Source organism: Callospermophilus lateralis, chromosome 18, assembly GCF_048772815.1.
Source record: "Callospermophilus lateralis isolate mCalLat2 chromosome 18, mCalLat2.hap1, whole genome shotgun sequence".
Lineage (NCBI taxonomy): Eukaryota > Metazoa > Chordata > Mammalia > Rodentia > Sciuridae > Callospermophilus > Callospermophilus lateralis.
In genome coordinates, this window is record NC_135322.1 from 10,411,374 (window position 1) to 10,426,854 (window position 15,481).

General features: G+C 60.0%; 2 protein-coding genes and 1 long non-coding RNA gene across 7 annotated transcripts; 2 read left to right on the top strand and 1 right to left on the bottom strand.

Annotated features, from left to right (window-relative positions):
- Positions 1-95: 95 nt before the first annotated feature.
- Dmpk (DM1 protein kinase) lies at positions 96-10,072 on the top strand. 5 transcript variants are annotated; one of them, XM_076839136.2, is made up of 15 exons: positions 96-412; positions 2,516-2,607; positions 2,879-2,962; positions 3,044-3,139; positions 3,614-3,762; positions 4,051-4,144; positions 4,352-4,558; positions 4,641-4,904; positions 5,877-5,962; positions 7,145-7,256; positions 7,901-8,058; positions 8,144-8,241; positions 8,401-8,447; positions 8,704-8,793; positions 9,122-10,072. In XM_076839136.2, exons 1-15 carry the CDS (start codon positions 253-255, stop codon positions 9,272-9,274), a joined length of 1,890 nt encoding a protein of 629 aa, XP_076695251.2. In that variant the 5' UTR covers positions 96-252; the 3' UTR covers positions 9,275-10,072. The 5 variants fall into 5 exon arrangements, with proteins under 5 accessions (XP_076695251.2, XP_076695250.2, XP_076695253.2 ...); XM_076839135.2 differs by having other exon boundaries at positions 8,708-8,793; XM_076839138.2 differs by having other exon boundaries at positions 4,641-4,889.
- LOC143384071 (uncharacterized) lies at positions 6,140-12,126 on the bottom strand. Its single transcript, XR_013089249.2, has 2 exons — positions 10,958-12,126; positions 6,140-10,679 (listed from the first exon to the last, which is right to left on the bottom strand). It is a non-coding gene; the product is annotated as an uncharacterized LOC143384071 (long non-coding RNA).
- Six5 (SIX homeobox 5) lies at positions 10,881-14,949 on the top strand. Its single transcript, XM_076839134.2, has 3 exons — positions 10,881-11,746; positions 12,651-13,453; positions 13,682-14,949. Exons 1-3 carry the CDS (start codon positions 10,950-10,952, stop codon positions 14,287-14,289), a joined length of 2,208 nt encoding a protein of 735 aa, XP_076695249.2. The 5' UTR covers positions 10,881-10,949; the 3' UTR covers positions 14,290-14,949.
- The last annotated feature ends 532 nt before the right edge of the window (positions 14,950-15,481 follow it).

Sequence of the window (15,481 nt, forward strand, 5' to 3'; positions counted from 1 at the left end):
GGTGCTGGAAGGAGAGTTGGGGTGTTGGCTCTTGAGGGGTTAAAGCTGGGAGGCGGGAGGAGGGCTGGACAAAGGGGTGGGGAGAAAAGTAGGAGGCCTCAGCTGCAGAGAAGTGGCCAGAGGCCCAGGGGACAGTCAGGGCAGGCAGACATGCGGCCAGGACTCTGGGGCCTGGACAGGGTCTGCCAGGCCCCGTGACAGGAGGACCCCGTGCCCCGGCCCGGGGAAGGGCCATGGTGCTGTCTGCCCAACATGTCAGCCGAGGTGCGGCTGAGGCGGCTCCAGCAGCTGGCGCTGGACCCCGGCTTCCTGGGGCTGGAGCCCCTGCTCGACCTTCTCCTGGGCGTCCACCAGGAGCTGGGTGCCTCCGATTTGGCCCAGGACAAGTATGTGGCCGACTTCTTGCAGTGGGGTGAGTGCTGCCTGTGTGGCCCCCGTGGGTGGGGCAGGGACAGGGGCCTGGCTCTTAAGGAGCGGCACAAACATGGAGAGATCTTGCACGGAGGCCCAGAGCTTGGACCTGGGTTCTGGGGCAACATGCCCTACCCATTGTGCCACCCTGGCAGGACAGAGTAAGGCCAGCAGAGGCCAGGGCAGCCGTGACTCAGAGCCATGGCTGGGGAACCATGGCAGGCTAGGCTGGGCCTGGCCTCCTGTTTTCTTCCTGCTCCTTCTGCCCCAGTCCAGAGCTAGGACATGTTTGCAGCCATCTCCTAGGACCCTCTCCCCCAGATGGCTTCTATGGTCCTCTACCCTGGTTCCCAAAGTGCAGGGGTTAGCCAAGAGGGATAGCATGGGCAGCTGCCAGGGGTGTAGCTGACAGGCAGGTGCTCGGCGCCAGCCTTTCCAGCTACCCCAACAGGTGCCCAGGCACCCGAGAGGGTGCAGTGACTCACAGGCCCTGAGGAAGAGCCAGCTCTGCAGACAGGCGCCACTAGATCCCCATCCTCCTGGTTGAGGAGGAACAACTTGGGGTTGTTCCCTTTCTCCCTGGGTTCTGTGATGCCACCCTATCCCCCATATATTGGTCCCTGCTAGCCTGGTTGGGCCAACCCGTGCTCCCTGCCAGCTCCTGCCTCCTTTGGTGGTCCTATTTCAGGGCCTCTAACCCTCTAGCTGTCCTACAAAGACCTTTCTCAAAAGGTCTTCCCAGGACCTGGGGACAAGTCTGGGGGAAAAATGCCCCAAGGCCAGTTTCCTGCCCCCATGCAACACCCAGCACAGTTTCAAGCTCTCTTTAGTTGCTGTCACCTCAATACCTTTTCGCTTTGTCACTCCACATGCCTGTTCCCCAGTGTCTGCTGTTGGCCCTTGGCCTGTGTGCCCTTCTCGGTCATTGTCTGAACCTTTCCCAACTCCCTTTAGTTCCCTATCCTTCTCTTTATGATTCAGGGCCTGCTCTTCTCCTCCTCTCCCATTTCACAGATGGGAAGGTGGAGGCCAAAGGCTAGGCCACTCAGTCTCTGGAAGACCCTCCCCTCCCCACCCCTTTCCTCTGTGACTCTCTTGGTCTCCCTTTTACCGAGTGTAAAGCTGGCTGGCAGGGTAAACTGAGATCTGGGATGGGGGCAGGGGTCTGGCTCTCCTGGAAGAAGAAAGTCCTTTTGTGGCCTGAGCTGCATCCTGCAGCCCCTCCCCTGCCAGACTTCCAGGGTGGGGGAGGGGGCCTGGGTTCCTGCTGCCTTAAAAGGGCTCAATGTCTTGGCGCTCTCCTCCCTCCCTCATCCTCCCCTTGGCCGGTTCTTCCCTGTGGGCCCACTTTCCCTGAACCCCCTCTCTCACCTCCACAACCTACTCAATTTCCCCTCTTTAATGCCCATACCCATCCCTTTTCCACCCTGCCTGCCAGGTTCTGGCTTCTTCCACCCTGTAGGAGGCCAGGCCTCCCTCTGAACCTCCCACTGCCCCTGAACCTCAGCCTCCACTCCTGGCCAGTACCCCTTGCTGCTGAGCCTTTCTAGCAGTAGGCCCTCCTCAGCTGGAGCCCTCCTGCTGCCTTCCGGGAGGACTGCTGGACGCCCCAGCTGTGCCTTGGCACTGGTGTCCCCTCAGGCCTCCTAGCTCAAATTCTGTTTCTCAAAATGTGCTTCGAGAAGCACAGCACCTCATCTAGACTGCTGGACACAGCTGCAGCTCTGGGTCATAGCCAAAGACATTCAAAATGAAAAGTTTGGGATTGGGTATGGGGACCGAAGACGGCACCTTAATCATCATCCAGAGTGAGGGTGGAGGGCCTGAGGCTCGGGGGTCTGGAAATGGGCTGTCTCTGCACCTGCTCTTCAAGGCTTCCGCTCCGGGGTATGTGCTGCCCAGCTCTTCCCACCTTGCATCCTCTGGCCCAAGCCCTGTGCCAAAAACAGGTCCCCAGGCATCTCTCCTCCACGGGAAGGTCCCAGAACATCACATGGTGTTTATGTGGGAGAGCTACAGTGCAGCTGAGGGGAAGAGAGAAGGGGAGACTGAAGGACAGACCCTTGTCCATCCAAGTGACCCTCTGTTCTTCCCTCTACCGTAGCGGAGCCCATTGCAGCGAGGCTTAAGGAGGTTCGACTGCAGAGGGATGACTTTGAGATTCTGAAGGTGATTGGACGCGGGGCATTCAGCGAGGTGAGTCCTGAGTGGCCCTGTGGGCCAGCACTTTATTTGCTGTGGGTGGGGCACAGGAGCTGGAGCAGGGCCTGAGAAATTGATGAATGGACTGAATGTTAGAACCTAAGACTGAGCCTGGGCTGGAGGCGGGGCTTGAGGCCCAGGGGCGTGGCGTGGCCACTGCAGGGTGAGGCCGCAGCTGGGTGAAGATGGTGTTGGAGTCCGGTCCAGGCCCTTTGGTTTTCCCAGTCATCTGGGCTACTGTCAGTCCCTGTGTTTCCGCCTGCAGGTAGCGGTGGTGAAGATGAAGCAGACGGGACAGGTGTATGCCATGAAGATTATGAATAAGTGGGACATGCTGAAGAGAGGAGAGGTGGGGGCCCGGGCTGGGGGTGTGGGGGGGAGGGTACAGGATCTGCTCTCCTGGCCCTTAGCTCCTCCGGGTGTCACACAGGTGTCGTGCTTCCGAGAAGAGAGGGATGTGTTGGCAAATGGGGACAGGCGCTGGATCACGCAGCTGCACTTCGCCTTCCAGGATGAGAACTACCTGGTGAGTTCGGTGGGGAGAGGAAATGGCGGGCCTGAGGCGGCTGCCCCTGCACGCCTGTGAGAGTCTGTCTCGGTAGGAACTGCGTCTCAGGTAGAGGAGGGGGTGGGAGGTGATGTCCTCAGTGCTCCTTTCCTGGAGATTCTGGGTGTTTTGTGTGAAGAGCCTGTTGGAGGAAACTTCCCTGGGGTGAGAGCGCTCTGCAGCATTTCCGGCGCAAGGCCTGCGCTGGGAGTATCTGGGATCTATCTTCTGAGCCTTGGGAGGTCTTTTTTCCCTTAGTGTCTCTGGGAGGGGGAGCAGATCTGTCCTGGGACATCCTGGGAGGGTCTCTGATTTGGCCTTGAAGATTTAGGGTTTCTCTGGTATGGGGCTTCGAGGACTCAGGAACGGGTGGCTCTGGGAGTCCTTGCCTCTGGGGATCAGAGATTGGTGCCTAGGGAGGGCTACTGATTCCCATGACGCGCCCCCTCTCAGTACCTGGTCATGGAGTACTACGTGGGCGGGGACCTGCTAACGCTGCTGAGCAAGTTTGGGGAGCGGATCCCGGCCGAGATGGCGCGCTTCTACCTGGCCGAGATTGTCATGGCCATAGACTCAGTGCACCAGCTGGGCTATGTGCACAGGTGGGCGTGGCAGGGGCTGAGGGGCAGGGCCTGGGCGGGGCCCTGAGAGGGACAGCAGGGCTTGTATGGGACGGGTCCTGGAAGATGGAACCCAGAGCTGACCGGTCTACAGAAGGACCGCTTCACCTCTGTTGGGGCTCACTGGGGGCGGGGCCTGGGGAATGAGGTCCAGAACGGCAGAACCCTCCCAGGGGCGGAACCCTAGGTGCGGCACTAGGCAGAACTGCCCAAAGGGGCGGAGCCTGGCGAGAAAAAGACTCAACATTCTTCCCTCTTCCCTCTGCATAGGGACATCAAACCGGACAACATCTTGCTGGACCGCTGCGGCCACATTCGCCTGGCAGACTTTGGCTCCTGCCTCAAACTGCGGGCTGATGGAACGGTGAGCAACTCCGCCCACCAATGAGGGGACGTGGAGGGGCGGCGTGGGGGCGGGGACTAAATTTAGATGCTCCAGAAGGAAGGAAGCTACCCTGGACCAAGTGTGTCCTCTAGGGCAGGGTTGGACAGGTCAAGGAGGTGGGAGGGGAGGGAGCACACGTTCGGTTAGGAGGTGGTTAGGAGGACTGCTCTGGTCCTGTTGGCACAGGTGCGGTCCCTTGTGGCTGTGGGTACCCCGGACTACTTGTCTCCAGAGATCCTTCAGGCTGTGGGCGGCGGCCCTGGGACAGGCAGCTATGGGCCTGAGTGTGACTGGTGGGCGCTGGGTGTGTTCGCCTATGAAATGTTTTACGGGCAGACGCCCTTCTACGCCGACTCCACGGCTGAGACTTACGGCAAGATTGTCCACTACAAGGTGAGCTCAGCCACAGCGACCCGTTGCTGCTCCACAACTGCTCCCAGGCCACCATCTCTTCTTTCACTCTTCCTCTGAGCAGGAGCACTTGTCTCTGCCACTGGCAGACACTGGGGTCCCAGAAGAGGCTCGAGACCTCATCCAAGGTCTGCTGTGTCCCGCGGAGATAAGGCTAGGACGAGGTGGAGCAGACGATTTCCGGAAGCATCCTTTCTTCTTTGGCCTTGACTGGGAGGGACTTCGAGATAGCCTGCCCCCCTTTATTCCGGACTTCGAGGGTGCCACCGATACTTGCAACTTTGACGTGGTGGAGGATGGGCTCACTGCCATGGTGAGCGGGGGCGGGGTAGGTATCTGCGGCCCCTGTTCGGCTGAGGGAAGCTCCCCATCCCCCTTCCATAAAATTGGGGTAATTACAGTGCCTGCCTCTGGGGTTCCGAGTCGTTCATTACCTAGAGTACCTGCTGTGCCCACCCAGTGCTTGGGACCCAGTCCAAATGGGGAAGACAGTCCAGTCCCCAGAGTTATCAGGGCTGAGATGGAGTACAGAGGGCTGGGCTCTTGACCCAGAGGGAAGGTGCTGGAGGGTTTCCTGGAGGAAGGGGCTATCTGAATTAATTCCTGGAGGAATGAGAGGAGAGAGGCAGGAGAGGAAGCTTCCTTCCTTCCTTTGTCCATCTCGCCTTTTCTCTCTCTCTTTTTTTTTTTTTTTTTTTTGGTACCAGGGATTGAACCAGGGGTTCTTAACCACTGCCACATCCCCAGCCCTTTTATTACAGACAGGGTCTCGCTGAGTTGCTTAGGGCCTTGCTAAGTTGTTGAGGCTGGGTTTGAACTCGAGATCCTCCTGTCTCAGCTTCAGGTACCACAGTGCCCAGCTGCCCTTTTCATTTTTTATTTTGAGATAGGGTCTTGCTAAGTTACCCACGCTGGCCTGGAACTTGAGATTCTCCTGCCTCAGCTTCCTGAGTAGCTGGGCCTGGTGTCAGTTTAACAAGCTGCCCCAGAATCCTTCACTCAGGCCCAGGTGCCCTTCTATTGGGCAGTTCTGGAGACATAGCACTGACCAAGTCAGCTCTGGCCCCTGCCCTCATCCACTTACACCCCAGAGAAGGCTGTGATTAGAGTGTGGTGAGGGCCTTGAAGGGGAAGCAACAGGCGACTAGAAAAAAATGATGGGGAGGTCATTTTAAATGATCCTGGAGTTGGAGCACACCTAAGCCATGACAACAAAGACAACTGTTGGGCCATGGTGACCAGCAGTTGTCAGGGGCCAGCCCTGGTAACTGCTGGTCACATCTGTGTGTTCCTTGCGTAGGAAACACTGTCGGACATTCCGGAAGGTATGCCACTGGGGGTCCACCTGCCTTTTGTGGGCTACTCCTACTCCTGTATGGCCCTCAGGTAAGTGCACCTGTGCAGCATGTGAGGTGTAGGAGAGTGCCGGCCTGCAGAGGCCCCAGGAGGAGGCTCAAGACCACTGTGTCCAGGCTTATTGGTGACCCGTCGGTTTGTGGGATCAATATTCTTTCTTCTTTTTGCAGGATCATTTTAGGACAAAGCACTCTTAGGAACCCTAAAGTACTTTAACATTTTAGATTCAATTGCAAAACCTTAGAGCCCGTAGGCTTGGTCTTCCAGAATTCTGCAACCCTAGACTTTTACATTTCTAGTACTCAGAATCAGGGGTAAAATAAGCTTGGAATTTTACAATCAATTTTGACAGAATATAGTCATGTAACAATAAAGCCTTTAAAAAGCATCAATTATATAAATGAGACTGCTTATCACAAGTAAATTAAGAAATAAGATTAAGGAAAAGGAAGCTTGCATCTGAGCCCACCATTAGCGACATCCCTGGCTCGAAGCTGGCAAACATGTTTATCCACCGTGAGAACAAGTTGCTTCCTAATCTGCAAACGGCATCCCTTATCAGTCATGAGCATGTCTAGTCTCCTCCTCACTGCAGGTCAGGTCAGGTCAGGTCAGGTCAGCTTTAACACGTCCTGTTACAACCCAGGCTGCTACAAACAGCCAACAGGTTGGTCTCAGAGCTTGTCCAGGGTACCAAGGTCCTTGAGGCATATTCCCATGGGAGAGACTGCTGGTCAAAGGACGCCACTTTTATTGAAAGTTCATATTCTTAGGCGATCTCTGCCCTACACCCCCTCCCAGCAGCTGAGCATGAGGGGGTGTCCTAATAGCTTCAGTCACAGTCTGGGGAATCCCACATCCAGTCTTATGACCACATCTTTGGAGGTGCCCAGAACTTGGCAGGGTCTTCCTCATTAGGACCCCTTCCCTGTTCTGAGGTCCTAAGGAGAGAGGTATGCAAAGGTGATGGGGTTAAGGGAGGGAAGGTACAGACCCTGGAACATGGCGTCTGGGCCCCAGCTCCCAGGGGCCTGAGGCCACATGTGAGACAGAGACGGGCCTGTCAACTCACCTGACAGTTGGTCCTCTTCACTCCCCCTCACCCCTGGTTGAACCATGGGCCAGCTGCTCCATGCCCTTAGGCCATGGGTTCCCAGGGCTTGGCAGCCTCTTGGGTAGGAAGGACTCTTCCTCCCCTCTTCCTCTTTGCAGGGACAGTGAGGTCCCAGACCCCACACCAATGGAACTGGAGGCCCAGCAATTGCCTGAGCCACGTGTGCAAGAGCCCAGCGGGGAGCCCAGGATATCCCCAGCAGAGGACATGGTGAGTAGCTGAAGGAGAGGCTGGTCAGTTGCAGCAGGAGGGACCCGCTGGCACTTGCCAGGTGCCTTGTGCCTCTGGGAATTTAGAGGACAGAAACAGACAAAGCAGCAGAGATAAAGTCACTTCAGTCAAGAGATGGTCCCTATGAGGACATCAGAACAGGGCACTAACTCTGTGTGTGCGTGGGGGGCTCTGAGGAGTCTGAGTCGAGCATTGGTGAAAGAGGCAGGGCCACCCATGGAGAGAAAAGTGTCCCATGGTCAGTAGAGAGAATATCAAGAGCAGAAGCCCTGAGGGGACCCTGCTGGTTTATCTGAGGCTGATTTGTTCTGAAAAGTGACAGGAGGGTCAGTCATATGGCTGCATGGTACATGAGGGGTGGGTGCAGAGACCAGCAGGAAACAAACCAAGCAAGGCCTTTTGGTAAAGCCACCTTGTCCTGGGGCACTGGGGACTGGAAACATTGGATCAGGGAAGGGACATGGTCAGTCAATCTGAGTTTTGAGAACAGCTCTTTGCTTCCTGTGTGGACAGGAGGGGACTTGCTGAAGCTATGGGGATTCTAGAGACAGGGTGACGGTGGGGAGTGGATAAGCTGTGCTCCAGGAGCCACAGGCAGCCCCAAACCCAGTCCCTACCCACAGGCTGAAGTGGCAGATCCAACTGCTGCCCCCGCGGCAGAGACAGAGTCGGAGGTGACCCTGCGGGAGCTCCAGGAAGCCCTGGAGGAGGAGGTGCTCAGCCGGCAGAACCTGAGCCTCGAGCTGGAGGCCATCCGCACGGCCAACCAGAACTTCGCCAGGTCGGGGTCGGGGCACAGGGTCCCCGACACCCTTGGCACTCTGCAGCCCAGACCCCAGTGGGTCACGTTTCTTTCCTCATCTCAGTCAGCTACAGGAGGCCGAAGCCCGGAACCGAGACCTGGAGGTGCACATCCAGCAGCTGCAGGAGCGGCTGGAGTTGCTGCAGACAGAGGGAGCCGCAGGCGAGTCCCTCATCTGCCCCCTTCCGGGAGGGCGCCGGGAGGAGGTGGGCCAGCAAGGGGGACAAGTTGGGGGAGGAATGGGGCCCAGGCTGGGGCACGCCGCGCCACCTCCCTTCTCTGCCCCTTCACGCGCCATACGCCTCTCTCTTCTCCTTCCAGCTGTCACGGGGGTCCCCAGTCCCCGGGCCACGGATCCACCTTCCCATGTAAGACCCCTCTCTTTCCCCTGCCTCAGGCCTGCTAACCCCCCTCCCATACAGATTTAGGGCTCACCCTATCTCTTTGGGGCTCCGTAGTCCCAGATCTCCCTCAGTTCGGGCCTCTCATCAAATCCCTCCGGGGATCTCCCTAGATTCCTCCCCCGACCTCGACTTTCCTCACTCTCACCCGCCCCCATCCCCTGCCGAAGGAGGCAGGGTTAGGCTGGGCTCCGATCGGGTCACCTGTCCCTTCTCTCTCCAGCTAGATGGCCCCCCGGCCGTGGCTCTGGGCCAGTCCCCGCTGGTGGGGCCAGGCCCCATGCACCGCCGCCACCTGCTGCTCCCTGCCAGGGTACGTCCCACGCTCTCTCGCCGCCGCTGCCGTGCCCCGGCCTCACTCCACCCACCCCATGCCACCACCGCTTAGCTGCACCCCTTCGGGGCTTGGCCTCCGCGGGAAGGGAGGATGCATAGGCAGCCAATCAATACAGGCCGCTAGGAAGCGGCCAATGATGAGCTGCGACAGGATTTCTGGCTGGCGAGCCGAGAAGCCACAGCTGCCAGCTGTAGGGGGTGTGGGGCGGGATTGGAGAATTAAGGACCCTTATAGGCATAGGCGGGTCGGCTCTCAGGAACCAATCAGGCCGTCCCGAGTGCTGATCCCGCCCTCTCGCCCGTAGGTCCCTAGGCCTGGCCTATCGGAGGCGTGTTCCTTGCTCGTGTTCGCCGCTTCTCTGGCTCGTGCCACCTCCTTGGGCTGCATTGGGTTGGTGGCCAGCGCAGGCCATCTCGTCCCAGTCTGTCATCGCCCGGGAGCCACCTTCGTCCCCTGAACCCTAGACCTCAGGCTTGGTTAAAGGGTTGGATGACCCGGGCTCGGCCTAGAAGCTGCTCCCACCGCCTCCCAGTTCATACCGCTCCGAGCGCGGGTCTTCGCCCAGCTCCAATCCTGTGATCCGGGCCCGCCCCCTGGCGGCCGGGAAGGGAGGAGCCGGATCCTTGGCCGGCGAATGGGGTTAGCGGGGGACTTGCAGCCAGGAATGTTGTTGCTGCTGAGGCTGCTGCGGCTGCTGCGGCTGCTGCTGGGGGAAGCTGCCGATCACTGCTTTCTTCTGGGCGGGTTGAGGCCCCGACGTGGATGGGCAGATCGCGGTCCAGAAAAGGCAGCCGACCGGAGCTCAGCCATCCTCGACCTGGATGGGCAAATCGCGGTCCGAAAAGGCAGCCGACCGGAGCTCAGCCATCCGATTTTCACCCTCCACGCATCTGCCATCTGTTCGCAAACCACAAATCCTCCCTGTGCATGAACTCCTATTCTCCCCGGAACGTTCTACCGCAGCGAACGTCCGGCATCACCTCTGCCTGCTCCCTCGGGAACCTTTTGCTTTTGCCAGCCCCCCTCACCCCTTACGTGCGCTGCTCCAGGAGCCACAGCTGGCTCCGCCCGTCTCGGTGGTTTGGATATTTATTGCCTTTATCCTCCGACTTGCTGACAGCCTCCAGGACCCCATCACCCTAATCCACATTTTGGATGCACTGAGACTAGACATTCCTCGGTATTTATTGTCTGGCCCCACCTAGGACCTCCACCCCCGACCCTCGCAAATAAAAGACCCTTTCGTCTGCCTGAAGCTCTGGACTCCGCGGTGTAGCTGTGTACGCGTTATGGGGAGGAGGTTGCCCGGTGGGCCAATCAGGAGGCCAGTAGGGCTGGCCAATAGCTTGGCGGGGAGCTACGGGACGCAAAGAGGACGAATCCGGGAGGGAGAAGGAAAAACATGAGGGGCGGGACCTCGGCATCCAGCCAATAGGACATGGCGAACTGGCCACAATGAGGCACCGCCCCCCCAGCTGTGGCTCAGCTGTGCCACCCCAAGGGTTGAGAAGAAGGGGGCTGGGCAGGCTAGCGCGCCGCCGTCCTTCTTCCACTGCGCCTGCGCAAGCCACGCGCATCCGCTCCTGGGACCTACGCTTAAGAAAAGTTGCTGCAAACTTTCTCCCTGTTTCGCCCGCCCCTCCTCCCTGCCAGACCCGCCCCCCTGCGGAGCCGGGAATTCCGAGGGGCGGAGCGCGCGCCGAGATGGGAATGGGGGGGCCTTCAGAGGACCCTGGAGACGGAGGCGTGCAGAAGCTCAGTCTCCGGACGGAGGTGGCTTCGCGCCCTTAGCTCTCCTGGACGGACCGTTACCTTCTCTGTTGTCCCGATGGGAAATTGAGGCCCTGAGCCAGAGGCACACGCTGGGGGCGGGGGGGGGGGGACAAAAAGCGCGGCCAGAGGCGGAGGGAAAACAAAGGGAGAATCACGGACAGACGGAGAGGGGGACGGACACACAGAGACAGAGACCCAAGTGTAGATCTGGGGTCTGGCATTCGGGGGGCAGGGGGGGGGGTGTGGCGAGAAGATCGGGAAGCGCTAGGCGGGGGCAGAAAGAGGGGACGGGCGGGGGAGGGGGCTGGTGGAAACCCGAGGGAGGAGAAGGAGGGAGGAACTTCCCAAAGTTGCAAAACATGGCTACCTTGCCTGCCGAGCCGAACGCGGGGCCGGCGGCCGGTGGGGAGGCGGTGGCGACGGCAACCGAAGAGGAGGAGGAAGAAGCGCGCCAGCTCCTGCAGACTTTGCAGGCAGCCGAGGGTGAGGCGGCGGCGGCGGCCGGGGCCGGGGCGGGCGAAGCGGCTGCGGGAGCGGAGGACTCGGGGTCCCCGGGAGTCCCTGGGTCACCCCCGGAGGCCGCTGCCGAACCGTCCACGGGCCTCCGCTTCTCGCCGGAGCAGGTGGCGTGCGTTTGTGAGGCGCTGCTACAGGCGGGCCACGCTGGTCGCTTGAGCCGCTTCCTAGGCGCACTGCCCCCGGCCGAGCGCCTACGTGGCAGCGACCCGGTGTTGCGCGCACGGGCCTTGGTGGCCTTCCAGCGGGGCGAGTACGCCGAACTCTACCGGTTACTGGAGAGCCGCCCCTTCCCCGCCGCCCACCACGCCTTCCTGCAGGACCTTTACCTGCGCGCGCGCTACCAGGAGGCCGAGCGAGCCCGCGGCCGCGCGCTGGGCGCAGTGGACAAATACCGGCTGCGCAAGAAGTTCCCGCTGCCGAAGACCATCTGGGACGGCGAGGAGACCGTCTACTGCTTCAAGGAGCGCTCCCGCGCCGCGCTCAAGGCCTGCTACCGCGGCAACCGCTACCCAACGCCGGACGAGAAGCGCCGCCTGGCCACGCTCACCGGTCTCTCGCTCACGCAGGTCAGCAACTGGTTCAAAAACCGGCGACAGCGCGACCGGACCGGGACCAGCGGCGGCGCGCCCTGCAAGAGGTGAGGGGATCCGGGAGGCGCAAGTCCCCCTTTCCCGAGGACACCAGCCTCCAACTCCCCGTGCCCACTGCTGGAGTCTCGGCGCCGGGCTTCTTGGAACTTCCCGCTCACATCCTTAGGCCTCCGAGATGCGTAGGGACTAAGCGTGGATGGATCAGGCCCACGTCCTCGTTCCTCTCCTCCGGGGACCTCAAGCGGAGGCCCGGAGACCTCTTCTTCCCGCTGCTGCACTCAAAGTTCCAAATCAAACCCCCCTGTGTTCGGGATCTCTGTGGGGCAAACAGTGCGAAAATGAGGGCCTCTAAAGGGGGTGGGGGAGGGGCCCTTGCCCACCCTACCCCGGGCAGGGGTGGCTTTCTGGGCGCTTTCGCAGCCCGGCCCTTCCCTGACCGTTACTCTTACCCACCCCCACGCCCCCTCCAGCCTGAACAGCATGGTCCGGCCCCTGCCTTTGTTGTGAAACGTGAACCTTCCCCGGCTCCGGTTTCCCTGTAACCCAAGCCCTTCCCCTCCCACCCCGCGCGCACCGGGCCTCGCTCTCCTCTGACGCCTCTTGGGAGGGACGCTGGGAACTGAGCAGGCAACTGCCTCCTCACGGTCCAGGCCACGCGTCTGCCTACCCAGGGGACTTGGGGGAAGCCCTGGTGCACGGCCCTGCCCAGAGAGGCCCTGCCCAGAGGCAAACGCCCGGAAAGCAGGCTGTTCTTCAGGTTGCTCCAGGGTTAGCTTTCCCGCGGTGGTGGCTACCAACGCAGGGTCCTTGGGTGGCCTTGGGATGATCTATGACCCTTGAAATAGTCCACAAAAGCTGGGGCTGGGGCAGGTCGGGAAGCAGGGGTCAGCCTCTGCTCCTGAGAGAATCTCGCCCTCGGGGATCACAGCTAACCACCCTTTCTCCCTCCAGCGAGTCTGATGGGAACCCCACTACTGAGGATGAGTCCAGCCGAAGTCCTGAGGACCTGGAGAGAGGGATGGCCCCAGTGGCTGCCGAAGCTCCCACCCAGAGCTCCATCTTTCTGGCAGGGGCCACCCCTCCCACTCCGTGTCCCGCCTCCCCCTCCATCCTGGTAAATGGGAGCTTCCTGGCTGCCAGCAGCTCCCCAGCAGTTCTCCTCAATGGCAGTCCTGTCATCATCAACAGCCTGGCTCTGGGAGAGGCCTCCAGCCTGGGGCCCCTACTGCTCACAGGAGGAGGGGGTGCCCCTCTACCACAGCCCAGTCCCCAGGGAACCAGTGAGGCCAAGACCTCCCTTGTCATGGACCCTCAGACTGGGGAGATTCGGCTGGAGGAGGCTCAGTCTGAGGCCCTTGAGACCAAAGGAGCCCAGGTGGCTGCTTCGGGGTCAGCTGGAGAGGACATGGCAGGGCCCCTGCCCCAAGTGGTACCTGGCCCCCCACCAGCTGCATCCTTCCCTCTGCCTCCAGGACCGGTGCCCACTGTGGCTGCCCCCCAGGTGGTGCCACTCTCCCCACCCCCCGGGTACCCCTCGGGCCTGGGGCCCAACTCCCCACTATTGAACTTGCCCCAGGTGGTGCCTACCTCCCAGGTGGTGACCCTGCCCCAGGCTGTGGGGCCATTGCAGCTGTTGGCAGCTGGACCAGGCAGCCCTGTGAAGGTGGCAGCTGCAGCAGGCCCTGCCAATGTACACCTGATCAACTCCGGGGTGGGCGTGACTGCCTTGCAGCTGCCTTCAGCCACCGCCCCAGGTACTCCCTCCTGCCTCCCTACGACCTGGATGCAGCTTGGGGTAGGGATGTCACTGGGTTCTGGGAGGAGGAAGCATCTCATCCCTGGTGTTTCCCTGTGCCCTCTGCCAGTGTGCCCCAAAGTTTTTGCCACACATCCTGAGGGAGCCATTTGCCTGCCCTCCAGCAGCTTCATCTCTACATGCTCTTGGTCAGCTGCTTACTCTTACCTAATTCCTCTCCCCACAGGAAACTTCCTCCTGGCCAACCCTGTGTCTGGCAGCCCCATTGTCACAGGTGTGGCCGTGCAGCAGGGCAAGATCATCCTCACAGCCACCTTCCCCACCAGCATGCTGGTTTCCCAGGTCTTGCCACCGGCCCCCGGCCTGGCCCTGCCCGTGAAGTCAGAGACAGCCATCTCAGTGCCTGAAGGAGCCCTCCCGGTGGCCCCCAGTCCCGCCCTCCCAGAGGCCCACAGCCTGAGCACGCTTTCTGCACAGCAGCCAACACCACCCACTGTGGCCACCTCTGCAGCCAGTCTGCCCTTCTCCCCGGACTCTGGCCTCCTGCCCAGCTTCCCAGCACCCCCGCCAGAGGGTCTGATGCTGTCACCTGCAGCTGTGCCAGTTTGGCCGGCAGGGCTAGAGCTGAACACAGGAACAGAGGGGCTGCTAGATGCAGAAAAAGGGCTGGGAACACAGGTTCCTCACACCGTGCTGAGGCTGCCAGACCCTGACCCTGAGGGGCTGCTACTGGGGACCACGACAGGGGCTGAAGTTGATGAGGGGCTGGAAGCTGAGGCCAAGGTCCTGACCCAGCTACAGTCGGTGCCTGTGGAAGAGCCCTTGGAACTGTAACCTGCTCAGCTTCATCAGTTCTTCTGACAATGGTGCTCAAGACACAGGGACAGTGCCTAGGTTAGCAGTCTGGGGATCCTACACACACTATATCCCTCCAGCCTGGGTGGCCTCTCCAAGTCCTAGAGGTGCCAGGGAACACGCTATCCACTCCCTGTCTAGGATTCTGTCCCTCTCTGCACGGGAGGCCTCTGTTACAGCCCTCTCCTTGCTGTCCTGCCGTATGTATGGGGAATTTGGGGGCCTGATGCGGGCTCTGCTCTCCTCCATCTGGTACTAGCTGTGAGCTGAAGACCCTGCGGAATGGCCAGATCCCCTGTTCCCTCTTCTCCCTAACACACTATTAATAGCTCCACTGATACCCTGTGTTCTCAGAATGCTTGGAATCCGAGGGTGGAGGACAAAGTTTTGGGCCCAGAGACTGATGGACCCTTCCCCATGCTTCTCCCTTCTTGCTAAGAAGGGGTGCAGGTGTAGGCAGAGTGGGGTCTCCCCTTCACTCCTCTGGACTAAAGCCACATCACCTCTAGCCCCAGACCAAAGATTCCCTTGTCCCCGGGGCAACCCTGACCCTTGTGTCTAGTTTGTATCCTAAATCTTTATTTTTCTAGGATATGTTATGCCTCCATTTCAATTAAAATAAAGTTAACAGAACCACCAGGGCTATGGGTCACCTTCCAAACAACTTGCCCAAAGGACAACTGAACAGCAGCAGCCCTGCCTGAGAACATGGCTCTCTGACCATGCTTCCTAAGAAGGGGGCTTGAGTCCAGGCTCTTGGGCTGAGGAAGGTGTGGGCAGCGAGGTGACTTTCAAACTGTAGGCCCTGGCATGGCAGGCCTCCAGAGCTGGGTGGGAGGACCACCCAGGGCCAAAGAAGCAGGGAGACACCAGAAGGCCTACCCTGTTTCCTTTGCTGGCAACAAGGATTCCACTTGCTTTTATTTCGTTTAAAACAATAAATAGTCTATAAATAGAACGGGGCAGGGAGGGGCGAATTGAGCATGAACAGGTTGAAACCATTTGATTCTGGAGACAGGATGGGCAGAGTGGAGTCCCTGTTCCCCAGCGTCACCTGCCTGCATTTCATCTAGGGTTTTTTTCCCACCCTAAGGCTCCTCTAATAACCATGGGGTCAATAAATACACCTCTTCCCCAGTCCCACGGGAGCTGGCCCAGGGACCCACAGTGG